The sequence below is a fragment of the Megascapheus bottae genome, chromosome 5, assembly GCF_031878675.1.
Source record: "Megascapheus bottae isolate mThoBot1 chromosome 5, mThoBot2.hap1, whole genome shotgun sequence".
NCBI classification, from domain to species: Eukaryota; Metazoa; Chordata; class Mammalia; order Rodentia; family Geomyidae; genus Megascapheus; species Megascapheus bottae.
Window position 1 is genome coordinate 19115377 of NC_143513.1, and position 27290 is coordinate 19142666.

Consider the following 27290-nt stretch of genomic DNA (forward strand, 5'->3'; position numbering starts at 1 on the left):
CCATTGTATTACATTTAAAAATAATTTTTTTCTAAAATACCTAGGTAAAGCATCAAACACTGCTATCAAAGGAAGCAGAGCTAGGAAGAAAGCATGCTTTCAATAACAGAGGGATACTTTAAAAAATGTTCTTCAGTACAAATTCATGGCATTCCAATAAAATCTTACTCATTCTATTAAAAACTGAACTTAAAAATTTGGTGAGTAAATTTGCTATTTTTAAGCAGAAAATATAAACCAAAAGGCTAATGGGATTGAAAAAAATACATAGGAAGTAGCACTGTGGTTCAAAGTGGTGTGCATTATCCTTGAGTGAAAAAGCTCAGGGACAGCAACAGCACCCAGACCCCAAGTTCAAGGCCCATGACCAATCACACACACACATACAAAAAGAAAAAATATATACTCTGACAAAAGGAAAAAAAAGTATATGTGTATGTATTCATATACACATGCATAATACTTAGTTTTATGTATTTATTTCTAAGACAGGAAAATATTACTAATTCCTTTCAGAGCTAAGCATTTGTGGTTTATACCTTTAATATAACTAGCTACTCAGGAGGTTAAGATCTAAAGATCAAGGTTTGAAACCAACTTTGTCAAGAAAATACATGAAATTCTTATTTCCAATTAACCAGCAAAAATGTTGGACTGAAGACATGGCTCAAGTGGTAGTGTGCTAGTCATGAGAAGGTAATATCCAGAGAAAATATGAAGACCTGGGTTCAAGCCCTAGTAGTGGCATTAAAAAAAAAAAGCTAGACATTCACACATAGTGAGACCAGAGAAGGACACTCTTATGGGAGAAATACAATGGTACAATGCCTCTGTGCCTCTGCTCATATAAAATAATCTTTATTGAAATAAATTCCAGGAAATGGAAACAAGAGGTTTTTGGTTTGTTTTTTTTTTTAAACTTTTTGTCTTGTTTGTTTATCTGTCATCTTTGGGGAAGGGAGGTAGAGAGGGACTAAGAGTGAGCAATTACAGCTGTGGTACTCAGTAGACACTATGTTGAAAATGAACTTCATAACTTGTGGCAGAGATGGGAGGGAAAAACGGGGAGACAGCAAAGGCAGGGGTGACATTATCCAAAAAGAAATGTACTTATTACCTGATTTATGAAATGGCAGCCCCTCTGTAATTCACCTTTATAGTAACAATAAAAAGTATTTTTTTAAAAAGACAGTAAGTATTTCTTTTCTTAAGTTTCTTTAGAGCACTACACGATGACTAGGGTAGAATACATGCCCTTCAATAAAGGCATGGGGAACGAGCTACAAAGCACTCACAGTGAGACAAGCATGTAGGAGGAAGTATGTTGCCCAGGGGAGAGTCACTGAGTCCTGGGCCTCCTTCATTATCAAACTGGGGTACCACACAACCTTAGAAATCACTCAGCCACTCCTGGCTCCTCATCGTCATGGAAACCACAGAAGTCCAGAGAAGCTCACCTTTTTAGTCTTTGTTTGCCAGATGATTTGTGTTAGTGGATAGCATAGAACAAATGTCAGTTTCCTCAAAAAATTCTTAACCTATTACACATATAGGAGTATATCTTCTGATTGAAGTAAAAACACAGTATATACTTATATAACTGATGAAGTGTGTGTGTATATATATACACTTGAATTCTTAAACTTTCATATAAGAAAAAAGAGACAAATGTTTTTGAAATTATGGGGCTGTAAATCTGAAAAATTATAAGCAGAAAATAAGCAAACTCTAGAAAATGATCATCTGTTTCTATGACAGCATCACATAAGAGCTTTACTCTAAAGGTATTTTTTTTTTTGAGGTTTAGGGTTTGAGCACATATCTAGTTCTAGGATTTTTTTTAGCACAATCTAATGACTGATATATGTTAAAATATCTGGCTATAAATTTTTTTATAATTATCTAATATAAGTAAATGATTTAAATGGAGAATACGAAACAATGGAAGTAATCACTCAATCCTTGGTCAATGGTCCACTGAATCAAAGAAACTGATTCCAAAGTTCAACAATACTATAAATTATTCATTGCTGATCTTATTGGAAAGGGGAAACATTCGCATTCATTTTGACAAAGCTTTGTTAGTCCCTTACTCTTATGGAGAGAATTAAGGGAATAGAATTTATGTATACTTATTTATGTGAAGGTATTATGACGGCAGACAGAAAAATGATGCAACTAAGCCATGATAGCAACCTTCAATATTCACATCAAAAAACAGTGTGAGAGGACCATGACAGCGATTAGAACCTAAACCACTGGAGACCTTGCTATGTGGTAGGCCCTTACTGTTCTTCATACCGACATTTAATCTTTCAAATAACCTAATGATTAAGGTAAAAATGTCTGCAAGGCAGTTTGCATCCAGAGTGCTTTGGTCAAAAACTCAGTCCTACCACATACCATGGGTAAAATGGTGGTGATTATAGTTGGGTTTCTTCTGTAAAACAAATAACTAAGAAGAGCACCCAACATGCATGCATTATTATCAAATAAATTGTTTTCTTTTCTGTAATAATATGAACGTTGTTCAGGCAGACCTAAGAAAAGAACCCAGGTAGTCTGGTTCTGGAGTCCATACTCTAAAACCTCAGGTTCCATGGGATCAATTAGAATATATTGTGAACTAAGTAGAAATGGAATTAAAATAAAATAAAACCTCAAGCTATGTTGCCTTGACTGAAACTCTTCTATATGCCAGGACTACAGGCTCTTCCCATCCCCCTTCCACTGACTTTTGTAGGGCTAGGGATGAAACACAAAGTCTTATGAAAACTAGGCAAGGGCTTTACCACTGAGCCACACCCCCAGCCCTTGCAGGCATGTTTTTATATTACTTTGTTTCAACCTTATGACAACTTTCTATCTACACTTTACAGAAATAAACATCATGCTAGGCAATGCCCAGAAGATTATGTGGAAACCCTAAAGGCAAAGGCCTTGAAGGTCATCTTATAGGCAATTAGATACTTCAGGACACTAAGGAACTTGCTCAAACGTACCAGCTAGAAGGAAAATAAGTGCTATAAGGAAGAACACCTGATACAAAAACTCAAGACTAATGCTCTCTTCATTCTGACCACATGCCACAGCATTAAAACATGCAGAGAATGACTTTAATGACAGAAGGAAAAAAGAAGCCAATAGAAGAATTCTCTGGTATGCACGAGATATGTACATCACTCACGGGTGGTGGCTATCTTATCATTTATGAACCAAAGGTTTCCAACAACCTAGAAGCCTTTTTCCTACAGTAAAACATTTTACCATGTCACAGGAAGAAGGAATTAATATCCACTTCAATTGCTTTAAGTACACTCTGGGGTACAGACCGAAGTAATCTTAAATATCAGATTATGATGCTCAACCAAGGTAGATGCTCAATGTGTATGTATATAAATGATATATCAAATAAAATATATTTATAAATTACATATACACATGTTCAAATTTTAAAAACATGGACATTTATTTCTATTTCTGCCCCAAGAACCTGATGGCAAAATTCTGTTAGCTTTCTTAAAGCCTGTCTCATAGGATTTGAACTACTGATTCTATCCAGAGGACTTAGATAGGTGAACTTGCAGTTATCTGATAAAAGCCAGTAGGTTTAGGGGACAGCAGATCAATCAGAGGAGGTGACAGCTGCCTTCCACATAATCATGCCACCCTGTAACCTTCACTCCTGACATTCAAACCCAAATGGAATCTGTTGTTGATGCAATTACTGATTTACTGGTTTCATAATTTCATTTCTCTGTATGACCTGCAGATGTGGAGTTATATTACTCCTGCTGAATAAAAAGTACACTGTCCCAGGGCTTATATCTCATTTTGAGAAACAGTATTTCATTCAAACAGAATTTTGCTTGTAGAACAGGTTCAAAAACAAATAAAGGAAAACAGTATTCATTTATTTAAACATTCAACCTGTGAAATACTGGCTGATTCTGACTAAAATCAACAAATTTAGAAGCTTCGAAGGGAAGAGCAATGGTGCAATCAGGCTAAAAATCTTCAAGTGCTTTCCTGTGATGATATAAAGGTAAGTTGCTAGCACCAGGGGTTTTTATGCCACAATAGTAGTTCCTACCCAAAGTATACCCAGGCCATGATTGCCAAGGAAGGGGGGGCATGATAATTTGTCTGGCTAACTTTGGCTATTGATGCTATCAGATAGCTATAAGAGAAGATCTACCTTTTCAGGTGCTTCTCCTTCAGTTCCAGGATTTCTTCCCTTCCTTTCTTTGGAATATGTAGTGTCTGTCTGTCTGTCTCTCTCTCTATATACACACACACACACACACACACACACACACACACACACACACACACTCACACACACATATGTGTATTCATTTATTTCTGTCCCCTACCTATGAAGCACTGTATGAACTGTATAATAGTCCCCTTTATCTGAAAGGGATATGTCTGTCCCAAGACTCCAGTGAAGACGTGAAACCATGTATAGTACTGAACTCTATACCTACAATGATTTTTCAGATAAACACACACACACACACCTATGTATTTTTATATATGGCAAATTTTAGCTTATAAGTTAGACATAGTAAGAGATTACTAACAACAACAGAATAAGAGAATTACAACATGATATAATAACATTATATGAGGGGCTAGAAAGGTTGTTCAATGGTAAAGTGCTTGCCTAGCATGCATGAAGCCTTGGGTTTGATTCCTTAGTACCACATATACAGGAAAAGGCAAAAGTGGCACTGTGGCTTGAGTGGCAGAGTGCTAGCCTTGAATAAAAGAAACTCAGGGACAGTGCCCAGGCCCTAGAACTAGGACTGGCAAAAAAATAAAAATAAATTAAAAAATAACAAAATCATGTGGTATTCCTCAAAAGCTAAATATACATGTATGTGTGATGATGAGATCAATGATATAGGTATATGACATCACATTAGGCAACTTGTTCCCTGACACTTGATATGATAAGTAAGACAGTTGCTGAAAGGTTGGCAGGGAACACGAGAATGGGTATGTTGGTCAAAATGATGGTTCAAATTCCAGGTAGGATAAAACCAGATGAACCAAAATATAACCGTGCTCATCATGCTACTCGAAAGGATACACACTCTAAGACTTATGAATTGCTTACTTCTGGGCTTTCCTATTTAATATTTCTGAACAATGGGTAACTGACTCAGCAGAGAGTAAGGCTTTGGATCAGGAAGAATGCTTGTAAATATAGTTATCAATTTAGGGCCATTCTTGTGAAATATCTTTATGTCAAATCTAAGTACACTTGCCCAACGCTATGACTTACACACAGAGCATAAAATGTAAAATCCATATAATTTATAGACTCCTTACCAAGCTTAACAGAGAAAGGGTGGTCACAGAATAGATCGTACCTGAGAATCTGGAACACTTTCCGTTTCAATCACAGCTATGTCTCTGCCACTACTTTCTTCATCCTGTTCAACTGCTTCAAAGAAAATAAAAGAACAGTATTAAACAAATGTGGCAGCATAAATAATTTTGAGTCTTGCTTCTGAGATATGTAATACTAAGTAGATTTATAAAATGAAAACAACAGCACTACTTTTTTATATCTACACAATAAGTTAACTATAACACTGGGTAATTTTCCTGTTCAATACATGGTCTGCTCTTTTAAGGGTGAAAAGGCAATCTCAGTTCTCTCTTCACCAGAGCCATCCTGACATTATCAATTCATTACTGGGCTTTACCAGTGTGGGGTAGGGGACAGATGAAGGCCTGTATTCAATTGTGAGGATACTGATTGATGATTTGATGATGGATTGATTGACTAAACTCACTGATTTCAGGCTGGTAGACTAAATGCTACTGCTATAGAGGAAGCTCAGTGTTTGTGTTTTATATCTCTGTCTCTTGGACATTGCTATCTCAATGTTCCTACTGTGGAGTCTTGAATCCACCTCCTCTTCCCTAGCATCTCCATGTGAAAGTCCTTACAACTTTTTCTTCCTGTTGAAATAACTTCCTATCTATAGCTCTTGACTTAAGCCTCTTTTCGATCCATCCAGCCTGCACACAACTGCTAAAATACTTAAGCCTCAAAAAAAGAAGAAGAAGAAGAAGAAGAAGAAGAAGAAGAAGAAGAAGAAGAAGAAGAAGAAGAAGAAGAAGAACAGAAAAACCTTAACCTGGGTGCTGGTGGCAGCTCATGTATGTAACCCTAGTTACTCAAAAGGGTTAGACTTGAGGATTATGGTTCAAAGACATCCTGAGCAGACAAATCCATGAGACAATTATCTCCAATTAATCAGCAAAAAGCTGGAACTGGCACACACATGCACACACTGCTTTATTTTGTGTTTTTTTTTTAATCTAAAAAAGGCCTTGTTCTATAATTCACCTATATATGTTTCTTGGGGAGCTGGGGTTTTAGTGTATGACACCATGTCTGGCTGGTTTGTTGAGATAGGGTCTTGCTAACTTTATGTCCCAGCTGGCCTCAAACTATGATCCTACCAAAACCAACCTCCTCGTAAATAGCTGACATTACAGACATGTATCACCATGTCCAGCCTCTGTCTTGCTTTTCTTAATAAACCTAAATTCTGCTTATCTCTGAGAAGCTTCTAAATGTCCATTTCACACAATGAAATGTGTTTTGTACAACTCTGGTGGAAGCAGGATGATACAAAGATTTTTCTCTATATATTACTTCTCTTTCATTTGAACAAATATTACTGAACACCTACTTATATCTTCAACACTGTTTTTTCAGTGGACATGACATAAAAACTCTATAATCTAAAATATTACCTGAGGAAATAGTTAATAACAGCTACTGCTATAATTAATAGCAAAAATTAAAGAAAATAAGATTAAATTAAAAATCACCTTAAGGGCCTTAAAAGAAGAAAAAGGGAAATTAATGGTAGAAGACCAGTAGAGAAGCTGTTTTAAGGAAGAAGCTATGGAGAAAAGTTCTGCTTTGATGAAGTGATATTTGGCTGAGATCAGAAGTTTGAGTTGGAGCTACCCATGGTGAGAGACTATGGACAACAACAAATTCATATTTCTGTCCAAGGATATAGAGAGCCATTGAAGACTTTTAAATTAAGAATTGTATAATTTGATGTATATGTCCCCAAGTTATTTTATTTATTTATTTATTTATTTATTTATTTATTTATTTATTTATTTATTTATTTTTGCCAGTACTGGGGCTTGAACTCAGAATCTGGGCCCTGTCCTTGGACATTTGCTCCAGGCTAGTGTTTGCCACTTGAGCTACAGCCCCACTTCCAGCTTTTCTGTGTATGTGGTTCCAAGAAATTGAACCCAGAGCTTCCTGCATGCTAGGCAAGCATGCTACCACTAGGCCATGCTCCTGCCGCCCCCCCAAGTTATTTTTTTAACTTCTTTGTGAACAAACTCAAGAGAAGCAAATTCATGGGAGGAAATGAGTTAGGTGATTTGTTTCTATGTCTTCCCTAGAGATGAAAGTGACTCAGACCAGAGAAGTGGCCATATTAGGATTTGAGCTGCACTCGAATTTTTAGATAAAATGAACACAATTTGTCAATGGCCAGCACACACAATGAATGATGATCCTAAGCAGAATAAATTGTAGTCACTATCACACTTGCCCCTCTTCACTCTTCTACCAAAGCAAACAAACCTAACCAGAAATGAGTTCACCCACTGCATTAATAGACTCAGTGTGCCTACTTTTGAGCACTTTTAAACACTATGCTTTCTGCTCTGCAGTTTTAAGAATATCATTGCCTGTGCCTTTAGCTTCTGTATGCCTTTCATGTGTACTGTGTGGTTCCTAGCATGCATCTTACCTAGGGTTGCACAGAGTAGCACACTGTAACTGCTCGTAGGGACACATAATGCAGCCTCAAGTGACCATAGTGGCCTCTTGTGACAACACCTACTTCCACAATAAGTGACTTCTTTTGAAACTGTTCATGAAAGGAGGAAGGAGGAAAATTCTGTTCAAGTTCTGACATAACCAAGACAACTCCAACCAGCCGAGTCCCTAAAGATAGGAACAGCAAAGTAGGTAGAAGCTTTTCTTCTGTTTTCAGCTAAAAACTGTTACACTGTTGCCCAGCTAGAAGGAAATTTAAGAATAAAGAATAACACCCATGTTTTCTTTGAAAATCCGAGGTAAGAGTATAAAGGGAAAAATAAAATCTAGAATAACATCCTGACTGCGCCCCACTTAAAAAAATACAGTGGGTTATAAAAGGAACTAATCTCTACCAAATGGAATAATATAAGAAGTCTTATCCTGGAGAGATACCCATCATGTGTAGGCATTTATTTGTGTTGTATTTCAATTTTTCTTGTTTTGCTCTTTAAGGTTTTCATATTCGTGAATAATGAGGAAAATTAACCTTATAATATTTTAGCTCACCAAAGTTATACTTTACCTTTTAAAGCAATGTTCTGCAGTATAAATATATATATACATATATACTTTTACCTCATTAATAAAGCTAGGACACAGAATATTTAAGACAATTGGTAATAAATTTTAGGACTGAGTGTGAACAACACACACACACATATTTTACATTTAGGTATATCATAATCCCCCCTTTGGTGGTACTTTGGTTTCAACACAGGATAGGCATATGCCACTTTGGCAGCCATCTTTGTGTTGGTTATTTATGGGCTCCCATGTGCCCACCTTGGCTTGAATCACAATCTTCCTATTTGTTGCCAGCATCACTGGAATGATAGATGTGTGCCACTATTTCCAACTACTGTGGTTCCCCCAGAGTGGATGTAACAGGTGTGTACCACCACACTCAGACATTGATGAGGTGGGGAGGAGTGTCACTTTTTAATTTTTTTTTTTTGCCCGGGCTGGCTTCAAACCATGACGCATGCATCTCAGCCTCCCAAGCACCCTCTACTTGGAGCTTTTAGGATTACAGGCTTGAGCCAGCACACCTGACTTGAGATTTAGGCAGAATTATCAATGCATAGAAAGCATCAAAGCATCTTGTTTTCCCCCCTTCCCTATCCAATTTCAAATAACCGAATACAAATATGAGGGGGGGTGGGGGGGAGGGAAATGGGGACCAAGACATGTGAAAGGATATCAATGTATGTGAATTAATGCACCTTCTATCTGGCAAATATCATGTAACACTTCTATTAATTACAATAAAAAATATATGAAAAGAAAAAAAAAGCATCGAAGCATAGGACTGAGGACAAAGGTTAGTCCTGTTTTTTAGCTCATCCTCAACTGTTTTCCTATATTTATTTACTTACTTTGCAATGCTGAGGAGCTAAGATGGACTTGCTCATGCCAGGCAAATGAACCGTATTTCTACCCTCCCTAATTCTACATGTATTATCATATCTTTTTTGTTGTTGTTGTTTTTTGCCAGTCATGGGGTTTGAAATCAGGGCCTGAGCACTGTCCTTGGACTTTTCTCAAGGCTAGAGCTCTTCCAATTGAGCCACAGCACCACTTCCAGCTTTTTTTTTCTATGTATGTGGTGCCAAGGAATTGAACCCAAGCCTTCATGCATGCTAAGCAAGCACTCCACCACTAAGCTAAACTCCTGGCCCTGTATAGTCATATCTTTAACAACATAAAAAAAATATTGTCTGACATAACACCCAAATTAGCCGAGTGAGAATCTGAAAGACTAGTGACCTGCCAAAGGTACCTCACATCAGTGTGGCTTTGGTACTGTTCTTGAACTCAGGGCCCTAAACTCTCACTTGGCCTTGCTGCTCAAGCATTTTGCTGGTTAACTGGAAACAAAAAAATCTCACATATTTGTTTTCCGGGTTGGCTTCAAACTTCAATCCTCAGACCTCAGCTTTCTCCAATCCTAGTTAGGATTATAGGCATGAACCTCAGCACCAGGCCCTCCTGTCAGTCTTCATGCTGGAGAGATTCTCAGCCTTAATACCCCAAGGACCAAGAAAACAGAATGCCCAATTCTATTACAGAGACAACTCCATTTTTCTGAAAATACTGAAAAATCCTAACTCCCAGGATACATGCAGCCAGTGTTCACGTATATCATTTGGAAATAAAAACAATTTACTAATCCAGAAATTCCAAGGATTTATGACCAGCTCATAAATTTACATGCACAAAACCCCAAATCAGGATCATCTAAAAAGGGAGAGCTCTATCGAGCCTATAATGTCAATGTCTTCATGCCCCCTAACAGTAAATATCTTATAGTAACAGGAGGAAGTAGTTATTTTAGATGGTGGGCTCAATTTTTTTCTTTTATCTGATCAAATAAGGATAGGTTGGGGAAAATTTTCCTGTGCAAATATTGATTCTGGGATTGTTCCCTCCTGCAGAACACGTATACAGAAATGACAGATTCTGGGATCAGGGAGGCTTGGAGCCTCACTCTGCCAACACAAACTATTTCTTATCTCTCCACTCACAGAGTGTAAAAGCAAAAAGCAGCCTTTGAAAATAGCTTACCATAACAAAAACACATGATCCAGGACATGTACTCCGAACAGGGAACATAAGAGTCCACAAGAGAACTAACAGTGTATGTGAATTAATTAGCACTAATTCACTTAAGAGTACCTAATTTAAGTGCCATCCATTTGAAAATTAGCCAATAGGGATTTAAGATGAACAACAGCTGGTATTCTCCAAGGATCCTCAGGTTTGCCTTGATAGCAACTGTTGTGTTACCTTGGAAACAACAAAGCTTTCCCTTGCTCCAATGTACTAGGACCACGCAAGAAAACTCTTCCAGTAACTCTAATACTACTTTAAAAATAGTAGAACTCAGTCACACACTGACGGCACATGTGAAATGCCAGCTACTTAGGAGACTGAAATCTGAGGATCATGGTTCAAAGTCAGCCCAAGCAGGAAAGTCTGTGATTACCCACCCCCAAAGATGGAAGTGGAGCTGTGGCTCAAGTGGTAGAGCACCAGCTTTGAGTGAAGAAGCTAAGGGACAGCACCCAGGCCCTGAGTTCAAGTTCCAGCATTGGCATACCCACACTCTCCTTTCACCTCACTTACAGAGGGTGGGGGGGGAGAGAAGAGAGGGAGGGGGAGAGTGAGGGGGGGAAGAGAGACAGGAGGGAGAGAGGGGGAAGAGAGGGAAAGAGGAGGGAGGCAGAGAGAAGGAGAGAGAGGAAGACAGAAACATATCTTTCCAAAGTGAAGCTTATTTAATTTCTGCTGGCTGGTTTTTGAAAAGGAAGACCACACCAAGAGAAAACACATACACACACACCTACACACACCTACACACACACAGAGCAATTGTCACACTTCAAAATCAGCCCCATGCTCCATTTGAATGTGTGCATCTGTAGGCATTCACCTCTGCATAAGTCATGGAGGCAGCTAATTCATTCATTTGGATACCTTTCCTCTCCTTTCCTTCTTCCTCATTCCCTTCTCCCCTCCCTTACTCCTTCCCTTTCTTTTCTTTTTGTTGTTTGGTTTCGTCTTCTGTTGTTCATATAAGGTTTGTGCTAATGTAGCACAATCTGGTCTTGAACTTGAGATCCTCCTGTGTCAGTCTCCCAACTACTGGGATTACATGTATGCAGCACCTTAACCCACCATTTATTCATGTGGGATCTTGACAGGGATTTCTTTTCCTTCTTGATGAAATATAAGTAGAATATAATGAACAAATACAGGGAAAGAGATAAAAATGTGTCATAACTAGCATTTTTCCCAAGTGTGGAGGTATGCACTAGGCTGGGATCCTGCATGTGTCCTGAGGGCTGTGTACATAAAAACGTTAGGAAAACACTGCAGCTATTCCAGACCACAGGAGGCAGAACCAGTTCCTCTTTATGTAAATAATCAGCTGGGTTTTGTACCATCCTGGAGAGGGGGTCACAGTATTTATTTTATAAGATCCCTCAACAGTATGCCATGCACATTCAACAAGGAAAGGTGCTTCCCTAAGCAGGCAGAACAGCAAGTTTGGAAAGAAAAAACAATGTGTGTGTGAGGCGGGGCCAGGGGATACAGGCACCAAATAGGAAAATAGGTGCTTCCAACGCTCAGATTTCATTTAGTCCTTGGAAAGAAGAGAAGCAGTACAACCTTTTATCTCATCACTGCTGTGATATGTGGAAGTTTGAAAATCAGGAATCAACATGCACCAGTCATTCCATGTGGTGTTACAGTCTGGCGTGTCCAGAGCTACTAGATCTCTTCTCTCAACACTGACCAGTGCCCAAGGCATCTCTATCCAACCATTTGTTCTCTGCCCCAACCTGTTCAGCCTGTCAACTGAACTGGAGACTGTTGGATTTAAAAGCAAGAGATTTACTGCCAACAGACTAAACAAGAACTGACTTGAATTTCCTCCTAGGACTTCAGTTCCAGTGGTAATGACTTTATGCATTTTAAAGTGCTCTTACTCAGTCCTTATCCCCAAACCTCCCTATGGCTACAACCCAGAAATTCACATAATAAATAATAAATGGTTGCTCATGAAAGCAATTCTGTGTTTTACTGCCATTGGGATGTGTGCTCTCAAGATCAGAAATCCGTACTGAGGAGAAGAAATGAGAACTAGCTGACAAGCTCCAGTGCTTGGCTGGAGGCATCCAGCACTGAGAGAAGGGCTCTGGCCCCCTTCTGCTGTCTGCCTGACTGTATGAGTTAGCCCTGCCCTAAGGCAGAGAAGATTCTGTTTCCATTTTTGTGACCCTCCAAATTCCCTTCTCCCCACCCCCCTCTCTTTTTCCTTCAGTCATGGGGCTTGAACTCTAGGCCCGAGCTCTTCAGCTCAAGACTAGGGCTCTACTACTTAAGCCACAGTGTCACTTCCGGTTTTCTGGTGGCTAACTGGACATAAGAGTCTCTTGGACTTTCGTGCCCAGACTGGCTTTGAACCACAATCCTCATATCTCAGCCTTCTGAGGCGCTAAGGTTACAGGCATGAGCCACTGGCACCAGCATTATTCCATCTCTTAATAGGCTCTTACAGTGTTTTCTCTTTCTTTCTTTCTTTCTTTCTTTCTTTCTTTCTTTCTTCCTTCCTTCCTTCCTTTTTTTTTTTTTGTGGGTCATGGGGTTTGAACTCTGGGCCTGGGTACTGTTCCTACGATCTTCAGTTTAAGACGACTGCCCTACCCCTGGAGCGACAGCCTCATTTCCTGTTTTAAAGTGTTTCTTTTGAGTAAGGTTCAATGAGTCTAGTTAATGGAAAAGTTATTCAACAGAAAAATGATAATATCACTAGAGCAAAATCCCAAATCAGATCCTTTCATTGAAGTATAAATATTTACCTCATTGTTCAGCATAGTAAAAAGATAATCTGCTGTGCTTAACAGGATATGTACCAGAACTTTAAAAAAAAACTTTTATTTTAATGAATATGCCTTGTATATTATCCAAACAAAATAGAATTTCATGAACAAAAAGAAATTTAAAAAGAGCTGCAATTTTTCTTCTACATTATTTTGAGAAGCAGAATACTTTATTTATTTATTTCCTTTTAAGTATCTTCCAAGGAAATGTTCTCGGGAGGGGACAGATTCAGGCCAATCTACTATAATTGCCCAATGTAAGATGGGGTCTGCAAAGGCTCTCAGACACAGCAAATGTTCATTCACTTACAAAATATCTGGCATACTCCACAACTCATCAGCATGCCCAAGAGGCCATATGCCATGAGCTCCATTGCACAGAAAGCCAAGAAGTCAGGACAGAATCCAAATCTCTTTTCAAAGCTACACATTTCTACCCCGATACTATATGTTGGGAGCTGAGGGCAGGGTCAGGTTGGCCCATGAATCTGCACCACTGAGTAAGATAACCACACAAAGAAATGAGCTGCCATGTATGAACGCCATGCCTATGAACTTTGAGCTTTATCGTTGGTATTGTGAATCACTTTCTGCTGAGACTTGATTATCATTGGGTACGAATGTGTTATTGCTTTATCACTCTCTGCTGAGACCTATAGTGAGAGTAAACACGTGGACCTCCCCCGACCTGCCCACCTTTGTGCTGATAGGCTCCTGCACCCTATATTAGCTGAATGTACTTCCTCAATAAATGAGTTCCTGCCTTGATGGGTCTCCCTGACACATCTTATTGTCCTCAAGCAAGGGAGGGCTGGGTGCAGGTGGTCAGTTGGCCCTCTCCTTTCTCAGCTCATCCTGATCGGGCCTGTTCTATCCCTCCTGCGGGTCGGGAGGGACTGAAGACTAAAACCCCCGACAACTATAAACCATAAGCAAAATAGGTCAGAACTATCTATATGGGGAACTTTTACTTAACTAGGGTCCTCTGGTTCTGATAGTCTATATATATATATATTTTTTTTTTTTTTGCCAGTCCTGGGTCTTGAACTTAGGGACTGGGCACTGTCCTTGGGCTTTCTCAAGGCTAGATAGAGTTTTACCACTTGAGCCACAATACCACTTCTGGCTTTTTTCTTTGTATGTGGTACCAAGGAATCGAACCCTGATCTTCGTGCATGCTAGGCAAGCACTCTACCACTAGGCCAAACTCCCGGCTCTATTAGACTACATTTTAAAACCTGTTGTCACTCCAACCATTCTCATAAGGTTTTTATTTTTCAATTATCAATAATATGATTGCTTCCTACTATACAGTGGAGCCAGCAAGAAGTCCCTGGAAGTCCTTGTGTTTGTAAATGTAAGCCATGATACATGGACCATTAAATAAGTAAAAGGGAAGAAATAGCTTAAGAAGAGTCTAGAAAAGTAGACGTAGCTTTTTGTTCCTTGATCCTCATCCACCAAATTAATTAGTGAATAACAACTATGTATTTTTATGGGTGACAATGTGCTAGTTTGGTATTGCATATTGCAGAATAATTTTAGATTACTAACTGTACACAGTCATACCTTAGGACCAGAGGTGACTGGTTCTAGAAACCCCATTGAATACCAAAACTTAAGGGTCTCCAGGCCCTTATGTAAAATATGGCATATCTGCATACAAGTAAACACGTTCCAGTATACTTCAAGTCACCATAAGATTACTTATACAACTCTGTACTGTCTAGGGAAGTAAGGGCAGGATGTGAAGATCTGTTCTGTAGAGACACAACCATCACCCATTTTAGCCTAAGGACAGCATTTGTGAACCAGGGCTGGGGAGACATGGGTCTGTGGATTCATGGCAGGATGCGGCAAGTACAGCTCCATACCACTTCACTTCATTTCACCATAAGTGGGAAATTGGGGCGGGGCGGGGGGGAGGGTGGAGCTTTTTGGAGTCCTTTCTCTTTTCTTTTCTTTTTTTAAAAATTATTTTGTTTCCTTATCTTGGCAGTACTGCTGATTGAACTCAGGAGGGTGCTATAGCCCTTGAGCCATGCCTACAGTGCTTTTGCTTTTAGTTTATGTTACAGATGGAGTCTTGTGCTTTTCCCAGGCCATTATCAGGCCTGAATTCTCTTCCCTCAGCTTCCCAGGTAGCTCAGATAACAGAAGTTTACCAAGTGTCTGGTTGATCTTCTGAAATTTTTCTGAAAAAATACTTTTGATTCATAGTTGGTTGTATCCACATAGACCCTGATAACATGGTGAACAGACTATATATATTTATACGCACTGTGGAACAATTGTATCAAGTTAGCATAACCAAATGTTCTGTTAGTACATGTTCTTTTAGGTATTTTGAAATCTATAAAGCATTATTATTAGCTATAATTACCATGCTCAAAAATTATTCCTTCTGACTAAAACTTTATACAATTTTTGTCAACATATTCCCCCATATATCTCCTTTGCCAAGCCTTTAGTAACCATCATTCTACTTTCTGCTTCTTTAAATGGGACTTTTTGAAAAAAATTGCTACATGTAGGCAGAAACATGAAGTACTTATCTTTCTGTGCCTGGCTTGTTTTGTTTAGCATAATGTTCTCCAAATTCATCTATCATAAATGGCTGTATTTCTTTTTCGGTTGCTGTATGATATTATAGTATTTCATTGTGAATGTATGGACCAACCACTTAGGTTGATATTGTATCTTGCTATTGTAAATAGCACAATGAACATGGCCAGGAAGCTATCACTTCAGCAAATTGACATCATTTCCTTTGTATATTTTCCCAGTAGTGAGACTGTTGAATCATGCGGTTATTCTGTATTGATTGGTATTGTAAATTTTTTTTATTATTTGTTATGGTTTGTTTCCTTTTAGAAACTTCTATACTATTCTCCATAATTGGTTGGCCTAACCTTCATTCCACCAGCAGGACAAAGTGTTCCCTATTATCAACACTCTTACTAACACTTGTTACCTTTGTCTTGATAATAACCTTTCTAACATGTGGCAGGTGATAACTTATTGTAGTTTTCTTTTGTGTTTGTCTATTGTTTTCATATGCCTTCTGGATATTTGTAAGAGAAATAAAGAAATGTCTACTTCAGTTATTTGATTATTTCTTTCTTTCTTTCTTTCTTTCTTTCTTTCTTTCTTTCTTTCTTTCTTTCTTTCTTTCTTTCTTTCTTTCTTTCTTTCTTTCTTTATTGCCAGTCTTGGGGCTTGAACTCAGGGCCTGAGAACTGTCCTTGGGCTTTTCCTCAAGACTAGCAGTCTGCTACTTGAGCCACAGCACCATTTCCAGCTTTTTCTATGTATGTGGTACCAAGGAATCGAACCTGGGTCTTTGTGCATGCTAGGCAAACACTACCACTAGGCCAAAGTCTTGGCCTTGATTATTTTTAATTAAGTTTGCTTCTTACTATTGAAGACAATATCATTCTGATATTGAGTCATTTTAGATATTAACCACCCCCATTATATACTTTGTCTCTTTACCATGAATTATTTCCTTTATGTGCAGAAGCATTTTAGATGCATGAAATCTCAGTTGCCTGTTTCTACTTTTCTTGAGCTTTTCTGGCTGTATTAATAAAAAGCCATTACCAAGCTTTCTTTGTTTTTTAGTTCTCTTGGTAGTTCCAGTTCTTACATTGAAGTGCTCCATCCATTTTGAGTTATTTTTGAATACAGAGTATCTAAAGGTCCTATTTCATCAGTTTACATAAATTTTGTATGCCTCAACACACACACACACACACACACACACACACACACACACACACACACACACACATACACACACACAATGTCTATTGTGGCAGGGTGCTGATCTGAGGATCACAGTTTGAAGACAGCCAGAGCAGGAAAGTATGTGAGTCCCTTGTCTCCAATTAACCACCCAAAAAGCCAGAGGTGGATCTGCAACTCAAGTGGTAGAATACTAACCTTTAGCAAAAAGGCTCAGGGACAAGACCCTGTGTTCAAGCCACAGGACCAGTGTGCACACACAACACATGCTGTGGGTGTGTATACACACAGACACAAAGTCTACTGTGAATATTTTTCAAATCTAGGTCAAAAGTACTGAGTCATATTTCCTCCCAAAGGAGTGTATAATATTTTGAATTTTCACATAAATTGACAATGCCATAGATTATGAGCCTGTTCATTTGGTTACAAGACTGACGATGCAATCAGTTGACTTATGTAGACCTAATGCTACCAAAAAAACAACTTCAATGACTTAGATGCAAAAAATGTGGAATTGTAATTATCTGGTCAGTTTCAGTAATGACTCAAATCTAGAATAGCCAAGGTGCTTTGAGTCAGAGGCAGCACACAAAATATACTATCTCAGCACCCAGGCCTGCTGGTCCAGGTGAACACCCCACCCTGATGACCAGACTGCTGAGACAGTCCTCACTCCTCCATAGTCAGAAAGATGGATTCCTGCCATGGATGACTGACATCTCCACTTTCCTGAGTCTTCTTTCCACCTGCACTGGATAGGGAGAACTGCCTTCCTCCTGTTGGTGATAAATATGAAGTTGCTGTATAAAACTTCCCTAGGACATAGGAAATGAGCCTTTCAAACACATCAAGACAAAAGTAAAGATCAAAGTGAAGAAAATTAGGAAGTACAGAGCCAACATGACACATTGTATTTATCAGGCTTTGCTCTATTTATCATGCTTTGCTCTCTATCATCTCTAGAATAGAGGAATATAGATACTACCAACTATCATCTTTTCTAACCTTAATCTCAAAATTCCCTGTCATTCTTCTACCAGAAAACAACCACCTGATGAAGTATAAAATTCCCAAGTTGAATTTAATAGAACTTAACCACTTCTAGACAAAAGAACGAAGTTCTTTAGTTTTACTGATGTGGCTTCTACATACAAGGTCGTGGTTTTAGTTCAAGAGCACCTAAGAGACATCAGGCTAGAATCCATTTCTCCTAATACCAGTGCAAATCAGCTCCAAAAAATGTCATCTTGGCAAACTGTAGTCAGAATACATGCCTACCCTGACTTCCAACCACATAAAAACTAGAAATAATTCTCTTCATTATTAAGTTTTTACTTCCAATGTCATGAAAGCCTTACAACTCTGTTATCCTCATGGGGGCCTTTATTCAGGTAGAGAAACCCTAAATAGTCAGGCAATCCTCCAATTAATGAGTTCATAGCAGAAGTATTAAGTATACTTTTAGTTCTCTCAACCATACTTGATTCATTAGACCAACAAATGCCATTCCCTGAGCCTGCAGCTTATACAGACTTTACTATGTCCTTGTCTCACATCTAAGTCACCTAGGGCTAAATAAAAGCTGATTAAAAATCAAGATGCCAGGGCCTCAGTCCTCATTTAAATGGAAGTCCTAGAGGCAGGACTCAGGAATTAGCACTATTAATAGCTGCAGGTAACTGCTATGCAAATTCAGACTGAGGACCACTGCTTTAGAAAATCAAACTTTTGTTTAATCCAAGAGGAACTTTGATGCAGCCCATAAGAAAGAGATGTACGATAGTTTTATAAGGTACTTTCTATGTTTCCACATTTCCTAACAAAACACTGAATGTCAAAATGTACTGCTGAAGGTAAAATTATATAACACAAGCCTTCATTGGCTCTAGGGGAAAACATCCATGACCAATTTCATCCCCAAACAGATCCCAAAGACTGGATGGCATCATTAGAAGACATGTCTCACAAACCTACTAGAAGAAGGCAAGTATTTAGAGCTACATACACAAACATTTGATTCAGAAACTCTCAAATATGTATCTATCTTAGATACACATGATAGTATGATAGACAGACAGATGATATAGATAGATAGATAGATAGATAGATAGATAGATAGATAGATAGATAGATAGGAAGAAGTCTAAGCCAGGTGCTGGAGTTTCACAGCTGTAAATCATAGCTACTCAAGAGGTTGAGATCTAGGATCAAATTTTGAAGACCGACCATTAAGAAAAATTCTTAAGACTCTCCGATCAACCAGCAAAAGCTAGATGTGGAATTGTGGCTCAAGCTCCAGACTAGAGTGAAAAAGCTAACCTCCAGTACAACAAAATAAAACCAGAAATACATGAAGTATATTTCACTTTCACCATAAGCAATATTTCTCCCAGGAGACTTCTAGAAGACCATGCTATGAAGCATTGTTTACTCATAGTTGCATACTCATGTCATTTTCAGTGTTACTGAGAGCAGATCCATTTTCATGGCTCTTTATACAATTAGACTTTTAATGTGATGAGTGAGGGACAATAGCTGGGTCATAGGGCCTGGACAAAGATTTCCCTTGATGGCTCTTACTTGCCAATAGAAATGACACAAAAATCTGGGGGATTTAAAAAAAATTGACATATGAAATATGACATTTGAAATATGGTATAAAAATCAATGTTAATAAAATCTTTAAAAAGTAAAAATAAATAAAATTCAAAAAACAAAAATTCTGGGGGAGAGGGGAGAAGGATGGGAACTAGCAGGAAGAAAGAATAAGAAAGAGAAAACCTTCAGCTGATTTTCAGTAAGGAAAAAAGTCAATGAAATAAATAAGCTGGTGAAAGAAATTATATTACCTGCAATTATGATTTCTGTATTTGTATGGAGGAGATAACACTATGGGATTGATAGAGGGGAACTTCCTAGGATTTGGTGCTTGGATCTGATCTTCAGACCAAATTTGGTTCTCTAGTCATCAACCAAACCAATCCCCTCCTTTTAAAAACAAAGGTGACTGGAACTGAGGATGACCATCAAGAGTAAGATAGGCAGTGCAGGAGTCCCATTTCCTCATTGCATTGGACTGAAGAATTTAATAACTTAATAAACACAGCATAGATCAAGAATTCTTCTTGAGGAATATTTTAGTACCCAAGGGAGACCATTTTAGCCATTTATAGTTTTCCCTTTTAATTATGTGCTCACCTTCTAATATTTCCTTAAATATTTTTATATTCAATATTTTGAAACATCTATAGATGGCTTATACTTGGTACCAAAGGGATGCACAGAGAAGGAGTGAGGGGAATTACAAATTCTAACACTGAATTATGGACAACCTCCATCTCCACCCCAATCCAGACACCCAAAACATACCCAAAATGTAAGCCTTTACTTAAAGGCACAGAATTAGTCAGATACAGAATTTGAAGTGGATGTACGGCCTGTTTGGGGGTACCTGGTAATTAGTATAATGACCTCTGGGGCCCTGCCTTCAAATGCTGGGTGCCACATATCATGTGTTCATCTAGGAAGCAGCTCCCACTCCCCAGGGGACTGAAAACAAAGGCCTGGCAGCCAGCAGGGAGAGGCTGCCCAGTGAACAGTGTATTAAAGATGCCCATTAGCTGCTTCAATCAGTTAATTAGCTCAACAAATGCAAAACCTAAATCATTAAATAAAGTGGCCCTGATTGCATTGCCAGCTTCTGATTTGATGTCACTAACCCAGCAGGGGAGAACAAGAAAGTTCAACAGAAAACAAAAAGCTATCTACACTAGGGAACTGGAATGTGATGGGACTTAATTTTTCAGGAAAGTTGAGATGTGCCAAGGCATTCACTAACAAAAAAAAAAAAAAAAGGGAGGGAGGGGGGACCAGAGAGACCTCTGTGTTTATGCTTTGAAATTTAAATCAATTTAAATATAAATTGCTCTCCCTTTTTGTCATTATGAGAAAGAAATAAAAATGTAGGTTGCAGATCTCTGGTGTGCAAATGGTCATTAACTTTCATTTGACCTTGGGTATAAACCTAATATTGAATTTATGCACAGGGTATTCTCATTATACTCACTGAGCTGCCTTGTAGAAAACATGTTCCCAGGAGCTGCAATGCTAGAAGCTATTTCTTAGTTTTCACCTAGAAAACTTGATTCAATGCTTCTCACTTCCTTATAACCAACCACCTCCCTGGTCTAAGGCAGCAATCTGCTTGTCAGTAGTCACATCTGTATATAAAACATAGGCAATAAGCCGGGAGTTTGGCCTAGTGGTAGAGTGCTTGCCTAGCATGCACGAAGACCCGGGTTCGATTCCTCAGTACCACATACATAGCAAAAAGCCGGAAGTGGTGCTGAGGCTCAAGTGGTAGAGCTCTAGCCTTGAGAAAATCCAAGGACAGTGCTCAGGCCCTGAGCTCAAGCCCAGGACTGGCAAAAAAAAAAAAAAAAAAAACATAGGCAATGACAAACAAGACTTTGAATAGATAAAATCATGGTCCAGAACCACAGAAAGCAAGAGAAGAACCTGTTCTGTGAGGCATCATATTACTAGGCAGGGGCCATCTGGGTCCAGTCTCCTTCCTAAAATTTGATTCTCCACAATAGAAGTGAGCTCCCATTTAAAATGATTTTATTACCTTTGTCTTCTGAATGTTGCACTAGTCCATGGCATAATCTCTTTGAACAATTACAATTTAACTAAATAAATACCAGGAGGCTAAAACCATTTTGACCTAGGAAGGATGGCTAGCAAGAGAGATGATGAAAGCACAGAATGGTGAGTGAATATAATCAATGGAAGGAAACCTGATGAGACTAATGGAGGACTGAGTAGATGTGCTGGAGCATGATGAAAAGGGTGAATGATCAAAATACATTGTACAAGTAAATGACATGTTAAATTAAAATCTTCTTGTACAACTATTATATATAAATATCACATAATAAAGTACTCTGATATTCTCTACGATGTAACATCCTGGAATTCATTCTCTTTTGGTTATAATCATTTCATTGACAAATCAGTTTCACTTACTTACAGTGTGTGTATGTGTGTGTGTGTGTGTGTGTGTGTGTGTGTGTGTACACACGCACGTATTCAGGTACTAAGACTGAACTCAAGGCCTCCCTCATAAAGCTTGTCTTTTTTTGCTCAAGGCTGGCACTCTGCCATTTGAGCCACATTTCCAATCACAGGGTTTTGATAGTTAACTAGAGATAAGAGTCTCACAGATTTGTCTGCTTGGACTGGCTTTGAACTACAATCCTCAATTCTCATAACTAGGATTACAGGTGTGAGCTATCAGTGCCCAACTCAGTCACTCATCTTCATAGTCATGACCACACTGACGGATGAAAAAGAAAATCATTTACTTAATTCTAAATAATCCTTCCCTTGCTTGGTACTCCCAGATCTTTTATTTTACACTATGGCACTGAATGGTTATTTATCATTTAGACTTAATAGCTCTAATTACAAAAGACAGTGTCACGGGATTTTTTTTTCTTGAAGGCAATTTTCTTTGCATCTCAGTGGGAAAGGCAGGAAAATTTATAAAGCATTTGATGCATGCATTTTCAATTATTTCTGGGTTCTATGAGTGCTATTATTTTCTTCAGTCTAAGAGTTTTGCATTTTCAAATACCTATTAAATTTTTACTGCACTGAGAATTACTATTTCAAGAGTCATTTTTATGGTTCTGTCCCATTTAAAAAGCGGCAACAACCTGTCAGCCATTGAACTGATCACCGCTCTGTAAGAATATGCACTGGTGAAGATCAGATTGTGAATGCACAAAATCTGTTAGCACAGAGGCACTGAAGATATGTCTCTAGAAATATTAGAACTAGAAGTTGTTACTGGAGGACAGCGATTTTATGACCTTTCAAAGTCAGCACGGTGTGGGTTTGCAAAAAGAGAGAAGACATCTTAGGCCATCAATCAGGAAGGTTTTGCCGACTATTTAGGGGAAGAGAGAGCACAGTCAGTGGGGTTAGGAGATGATCACCAAGCCCGGGTGGGTTACAGATGAGAATGGTAGATGATGCTGGCAAGTGCAGCACACAGAAGGAGGCAAAGGACCGGGAAAGGACAAAAGCAAACCTTAGGGAAAAATCAATTCTGAGAGAACCCAGGTGCTCTCTTTGAAGACCACAGTGAAATTCTTGGGGAAATTGACAGGATTGAATATTCCCATAAAAAAATAAATACGTTGCATAATATTTTCCCTACTTAAAATACAGCCAACAGACTTCTGTTACAAAGTAGTATTTGCATTCAAAATCACAGCACCAGCAGACTTGAGAAAAATAATTTAATAAAAAATTATAGTTTTTATGAACATTTACTTTTTTCCAGAAAAAAATTATTACAGGTGGGCACTAATGGCTCATATCTGTAATCCTACTTACTCAAAAGACTGAAATCTGAGAATCCGAGTTCAAAGCCAGCCCGTACAGACAAATGTGAGAGACTCAGAGACACTAATCTCCAATTAACTAGCCAAAAGGTAGAAATGGAAATATGGCTTCAATGGTAGAGAACTAGTCTTAAGAGGAAAAAAAACAAGTAACAATGTAAGGATCTGAGTATAAAGCCTCAGCTTGTATTAGTATGCATAGATACACACACACACACACACACACACACACACACACACACACGAATAATCATAATAACAATAATAACAGTCATCAGCACAATGGTTTGGAAAGGTAGAAGTATGAAACAGCAATAGTGTTACTAGCAAATGAGTCTATCATTGCTAGTCTTTAATTTTACTAATATCTACTCTAAAATTTCATGTTGATATGAGTTCTTCTAAACACAAGCAACATGCCTACAAAAGGATCAGAAAAAAAGTAAAAAATAAATCATTCTAAAGCAGCTAGGCATGCATGAAAGTATGTGCCTATAATCCCAGATGCACAGTGAGTATGGGTAAAAGGATCTTAGGTCAAGGCTGGCCCTGGATAAAAATATGAAACTCTATTAAAAATAATTAAAGCAAAATAAAGATGGAGATATGGCTGAAGTGAAAAATTGCTTGCCTAGCAATCATAAGGCCCTGAGTTCAACCTCAGGACAGCTGAGAAAAAAAATAGAACTATAGTGAAAGAAGACTATGAATTAGAAACAAACCCAAAAATCTGGAGGATCATAAAAGTAGGAAGAATTCCAAAGATGTTAGCATTTTCGAAAAGGGAAGGTTTTCAAAAAAATCAGTCACTGACAAAGTAACATGAGTATCTTCTTTGCAAGGGGTCTGAAGTACAAATAAGGTGACTTATTTGTCAGAATTCTGGGTCAGACCTCAGAATTCATACATGCTTCATGTCACAGTACCTGCATTCCCTTACTCTTACAAGTACTTTAAAAAAGGGCCACAAATCAGTTTTCTAAAACGTGTAACTGGTGGCCAGTGATGGTTACTAACAGTCGACCTGGAAAGATGAGACAGGTGATTAAACATTCTCATGCTGACTAAGGGGCTCATTAAGATAAGTAAATCCTTGAGCTGTCTACCAGAAAGTTCAACCTCATGGAAAACAACAGTAAGCAGGTGTAGAAATCATTCATGCATTACAGGCCATTATCAAGAAATCTAACAACAGATGGTGATGGGGATGTGGCCAAGAAGGATCACTACTACACTGTTGGTGGGAGTGTAAACTCGAGTTCAGCCACTCTGGAAAGCAGCATGGTGATTCCTCAAAAGACTAAACATAGATCTCCCCTATGACACAGCAATTCCACTACTTGGCATTTATCCGATCATCCAGAAACAAGGCCATACTGAAGCCCATATTGAAGCACAACAATGTTCATTGCAGCATTATTTAACATAGCTAAGATATGGAACCAATCCAGATGCCCCTCAGTAGATGACTGGATTGAGAAGAGGTAGTATTTATACACGATGGAATTCTATGCTGCCATCAGAAAGAATGGCATCGCCCCATTTGTAAGGAAGTGGAAAGACTTGGAAAAAATGATATTAAGTGAAGCCAGACCAAAAGGAACATAGGCTCCATGGTTTCCTTCATTTGTAATAATTAGCACACATCTAGGACTTTCCCTAGCAAAACCTAGGTACATAAGGTCAAATAGGATGAGATTAAATGAAAGGATCTCTAAGATATGGAAACAAGAGCTTTATCTTATATGATTGTTGTTCTTAATGTACTATGTTATTTCTCTTCTTCTTTGTTGCCTTTTGGTTAATCTCATTTTGGTTAATCTCATATTGTTACTGTATCTGACTTTGTTATCTGGTATATTGTATATGTTTTTATTTATTTATTTCAAATAGGAAAGGGAAAGCGGAAAAAAACAAGATGATTGGGAGGGGTTGGGGGAGGAAAATAAGGACAAAACCATGAGAAGGGGTATCAATGTGTGAGAAATAATGCACTTACTATCTGGTGAATGTAACTGTAACCCCTCTATACATTATCCAGGCAATGAAAAATAAAATGAAATTTAAAAATATCATTCATCCATTACAAATGCCTACTTAAATTTCAATATGTCTCAAAATAATCATTAAAAAATGCCAGGTGCTAGTAGTTCATGTCTATAATCCTAGCTATTCAGGATCTAAGGATTAAGGCTCAAAGCCAGCCCAGGAAGGAGAGTCTGTGAGACTCTTATTTCTAATCAACCACCAAAAAGATGGAAGTAGAGCTGTGGCTCAAGTGGGAGAGAAATAGCCTTGAGAAAAATGGGGTAAGGATAGTGCCCAGACCTTGAATTCAAGTCCCATTACTTACACAAAAACAAACTAAAAACATCTTACCAAACAAGAGAATTGATAAGGCTAAACATAATAATAAGAAATAGGTGCTGGGAGTTTGGCCTACTGGTAGAGTGCTTGCCTAGCATGCATGAAGACCCGAGTTCGATTCCTCAGTACCACATACACAGAAAAAGTTGGAAGTGGTTCTGTGACTCAAGTGGTAGAGCTCAAGTCTTGAGAAAGCCCAAGGACAGTGCTCAGGCCCTGACTTCAAGCCAGACTGACAAAAAAAAAGGAAAAAATTAAAGCTAAACATTGCCTTCCTTCTCATTTTCTTAGCATATTTAAAAAATAACATTTTCTAAAAGTAAAACTAAACATTATAACTAGTTATATAGTTTTATGTAATATTTATAATATAAAACTATAGGGGCTGGAGGTTGGCCTAGTGGTAGAGTGCTTGCCTAGCATGCATGAAAACCTGGAAATGGTGCTGAGGCTCAAGTGGTAGAGCTCTTGTCTTGAGAAAGTCCAAGAACAGTGTTCAGGCCCTAAGCTCCCCCGAAAGAAACTATAACTATATACTATAGTTTAAAGAATTTATATTATTTTATAGTATAGTTTATATAACTAATACATGTATAAACATTTAAATTTTTATATATTCTATCTCAAAGAAATAATGAAATATTTCAGTATATAAACAACACTCTAACACTTCAACCTGAATCCCTGGATAATATATCAGTCTACAAGTTTTCCCTTCATGTAACCATTCTACTAATGTGCCTTTTTACACAGCACATTTTCCTTCTCACAGTGATGAAGCTTACTGTTGAGGACTGGATTGGCTTATGTTCTTTGGCCTAACATCAAGTCCGGCACTTCTTCAAATCCTAGGATATGTCTTGTGTTGTTCTCATTGCCTAGAAGCTCTTCTCCCTGGTTTTCTAGGTAGAGACAAGCCTGTGCTAGTCTTGGTCCATATGTCTTAACATGGGGCTCATGTGAAATCTCTACATTCCCTCATGACATCCATTCTCCTGGTGGTGAGAGAGAGGACTTTTACCCCTTCCAACCAGATCCCTCACTAATGCGTTTGCTGGGGTTGTCTTCACAGAGGTCTCTTACTGCTGCTGAAGATGTTCAACTGCACATTCTGTGAGCCACTAAATTCCCCTTGTCAATTTTAGTTTGTTCTTCTAGTTCGTGCACCATCAAGAATCCCAAATAAGATGTTCCAAGGTTGTGACTAAGGTAAATGAAGATAAGGAATGAAGACTATGCTATAATTACCAGAGCTACAAAGCATTTGCTAATGTCACCAGATTCCATCCCACAGCTGCAGGACACAAACTGAAATCACTTAGCTAGGGTTACAAAGGCATCTAAAGGCAAAAACATTTTTCCTTCCAAACTTAAATATGGAATATATGTAAGTTTTTAAACATTTAAGTGGTTATAAGCTAAGCAGACACCATGAACTTTAAACACTGCCAGAGAGATTTACTGATAGGAAATTTCTGGCTCTCCAGA

At 38.3% G+C, this 27290-nt stretch overlaps 1 protein-coding gene across 2 annotated transcripts in view; it reads right to left on the bottom strand.

The window, feature by feature from the left end:
* Rapgef5 (Rap guanine nucleotide exchange factor 5) overlaps window positions 1–27290 on the bottom strand; it is a 233291-nt gene that overhangs the window by 112294 nt on the left and 93707 nt on the right. The window contains exon 8 of one of the 2 annotated variants that reach the window (XM_090332742.1): window positions 5382–5452. In XM_090332742.1, coding sequence (XP_090188868.1) covers window positions 5382–5452 — 71 coding nt within the window. Of the gene's footprint in view, window positions 1–5381; window positions 5456–27290 lie in introns of both variants that reach the window. The other variant, XM_090332741.1, reaches the window with a different exon arrangement.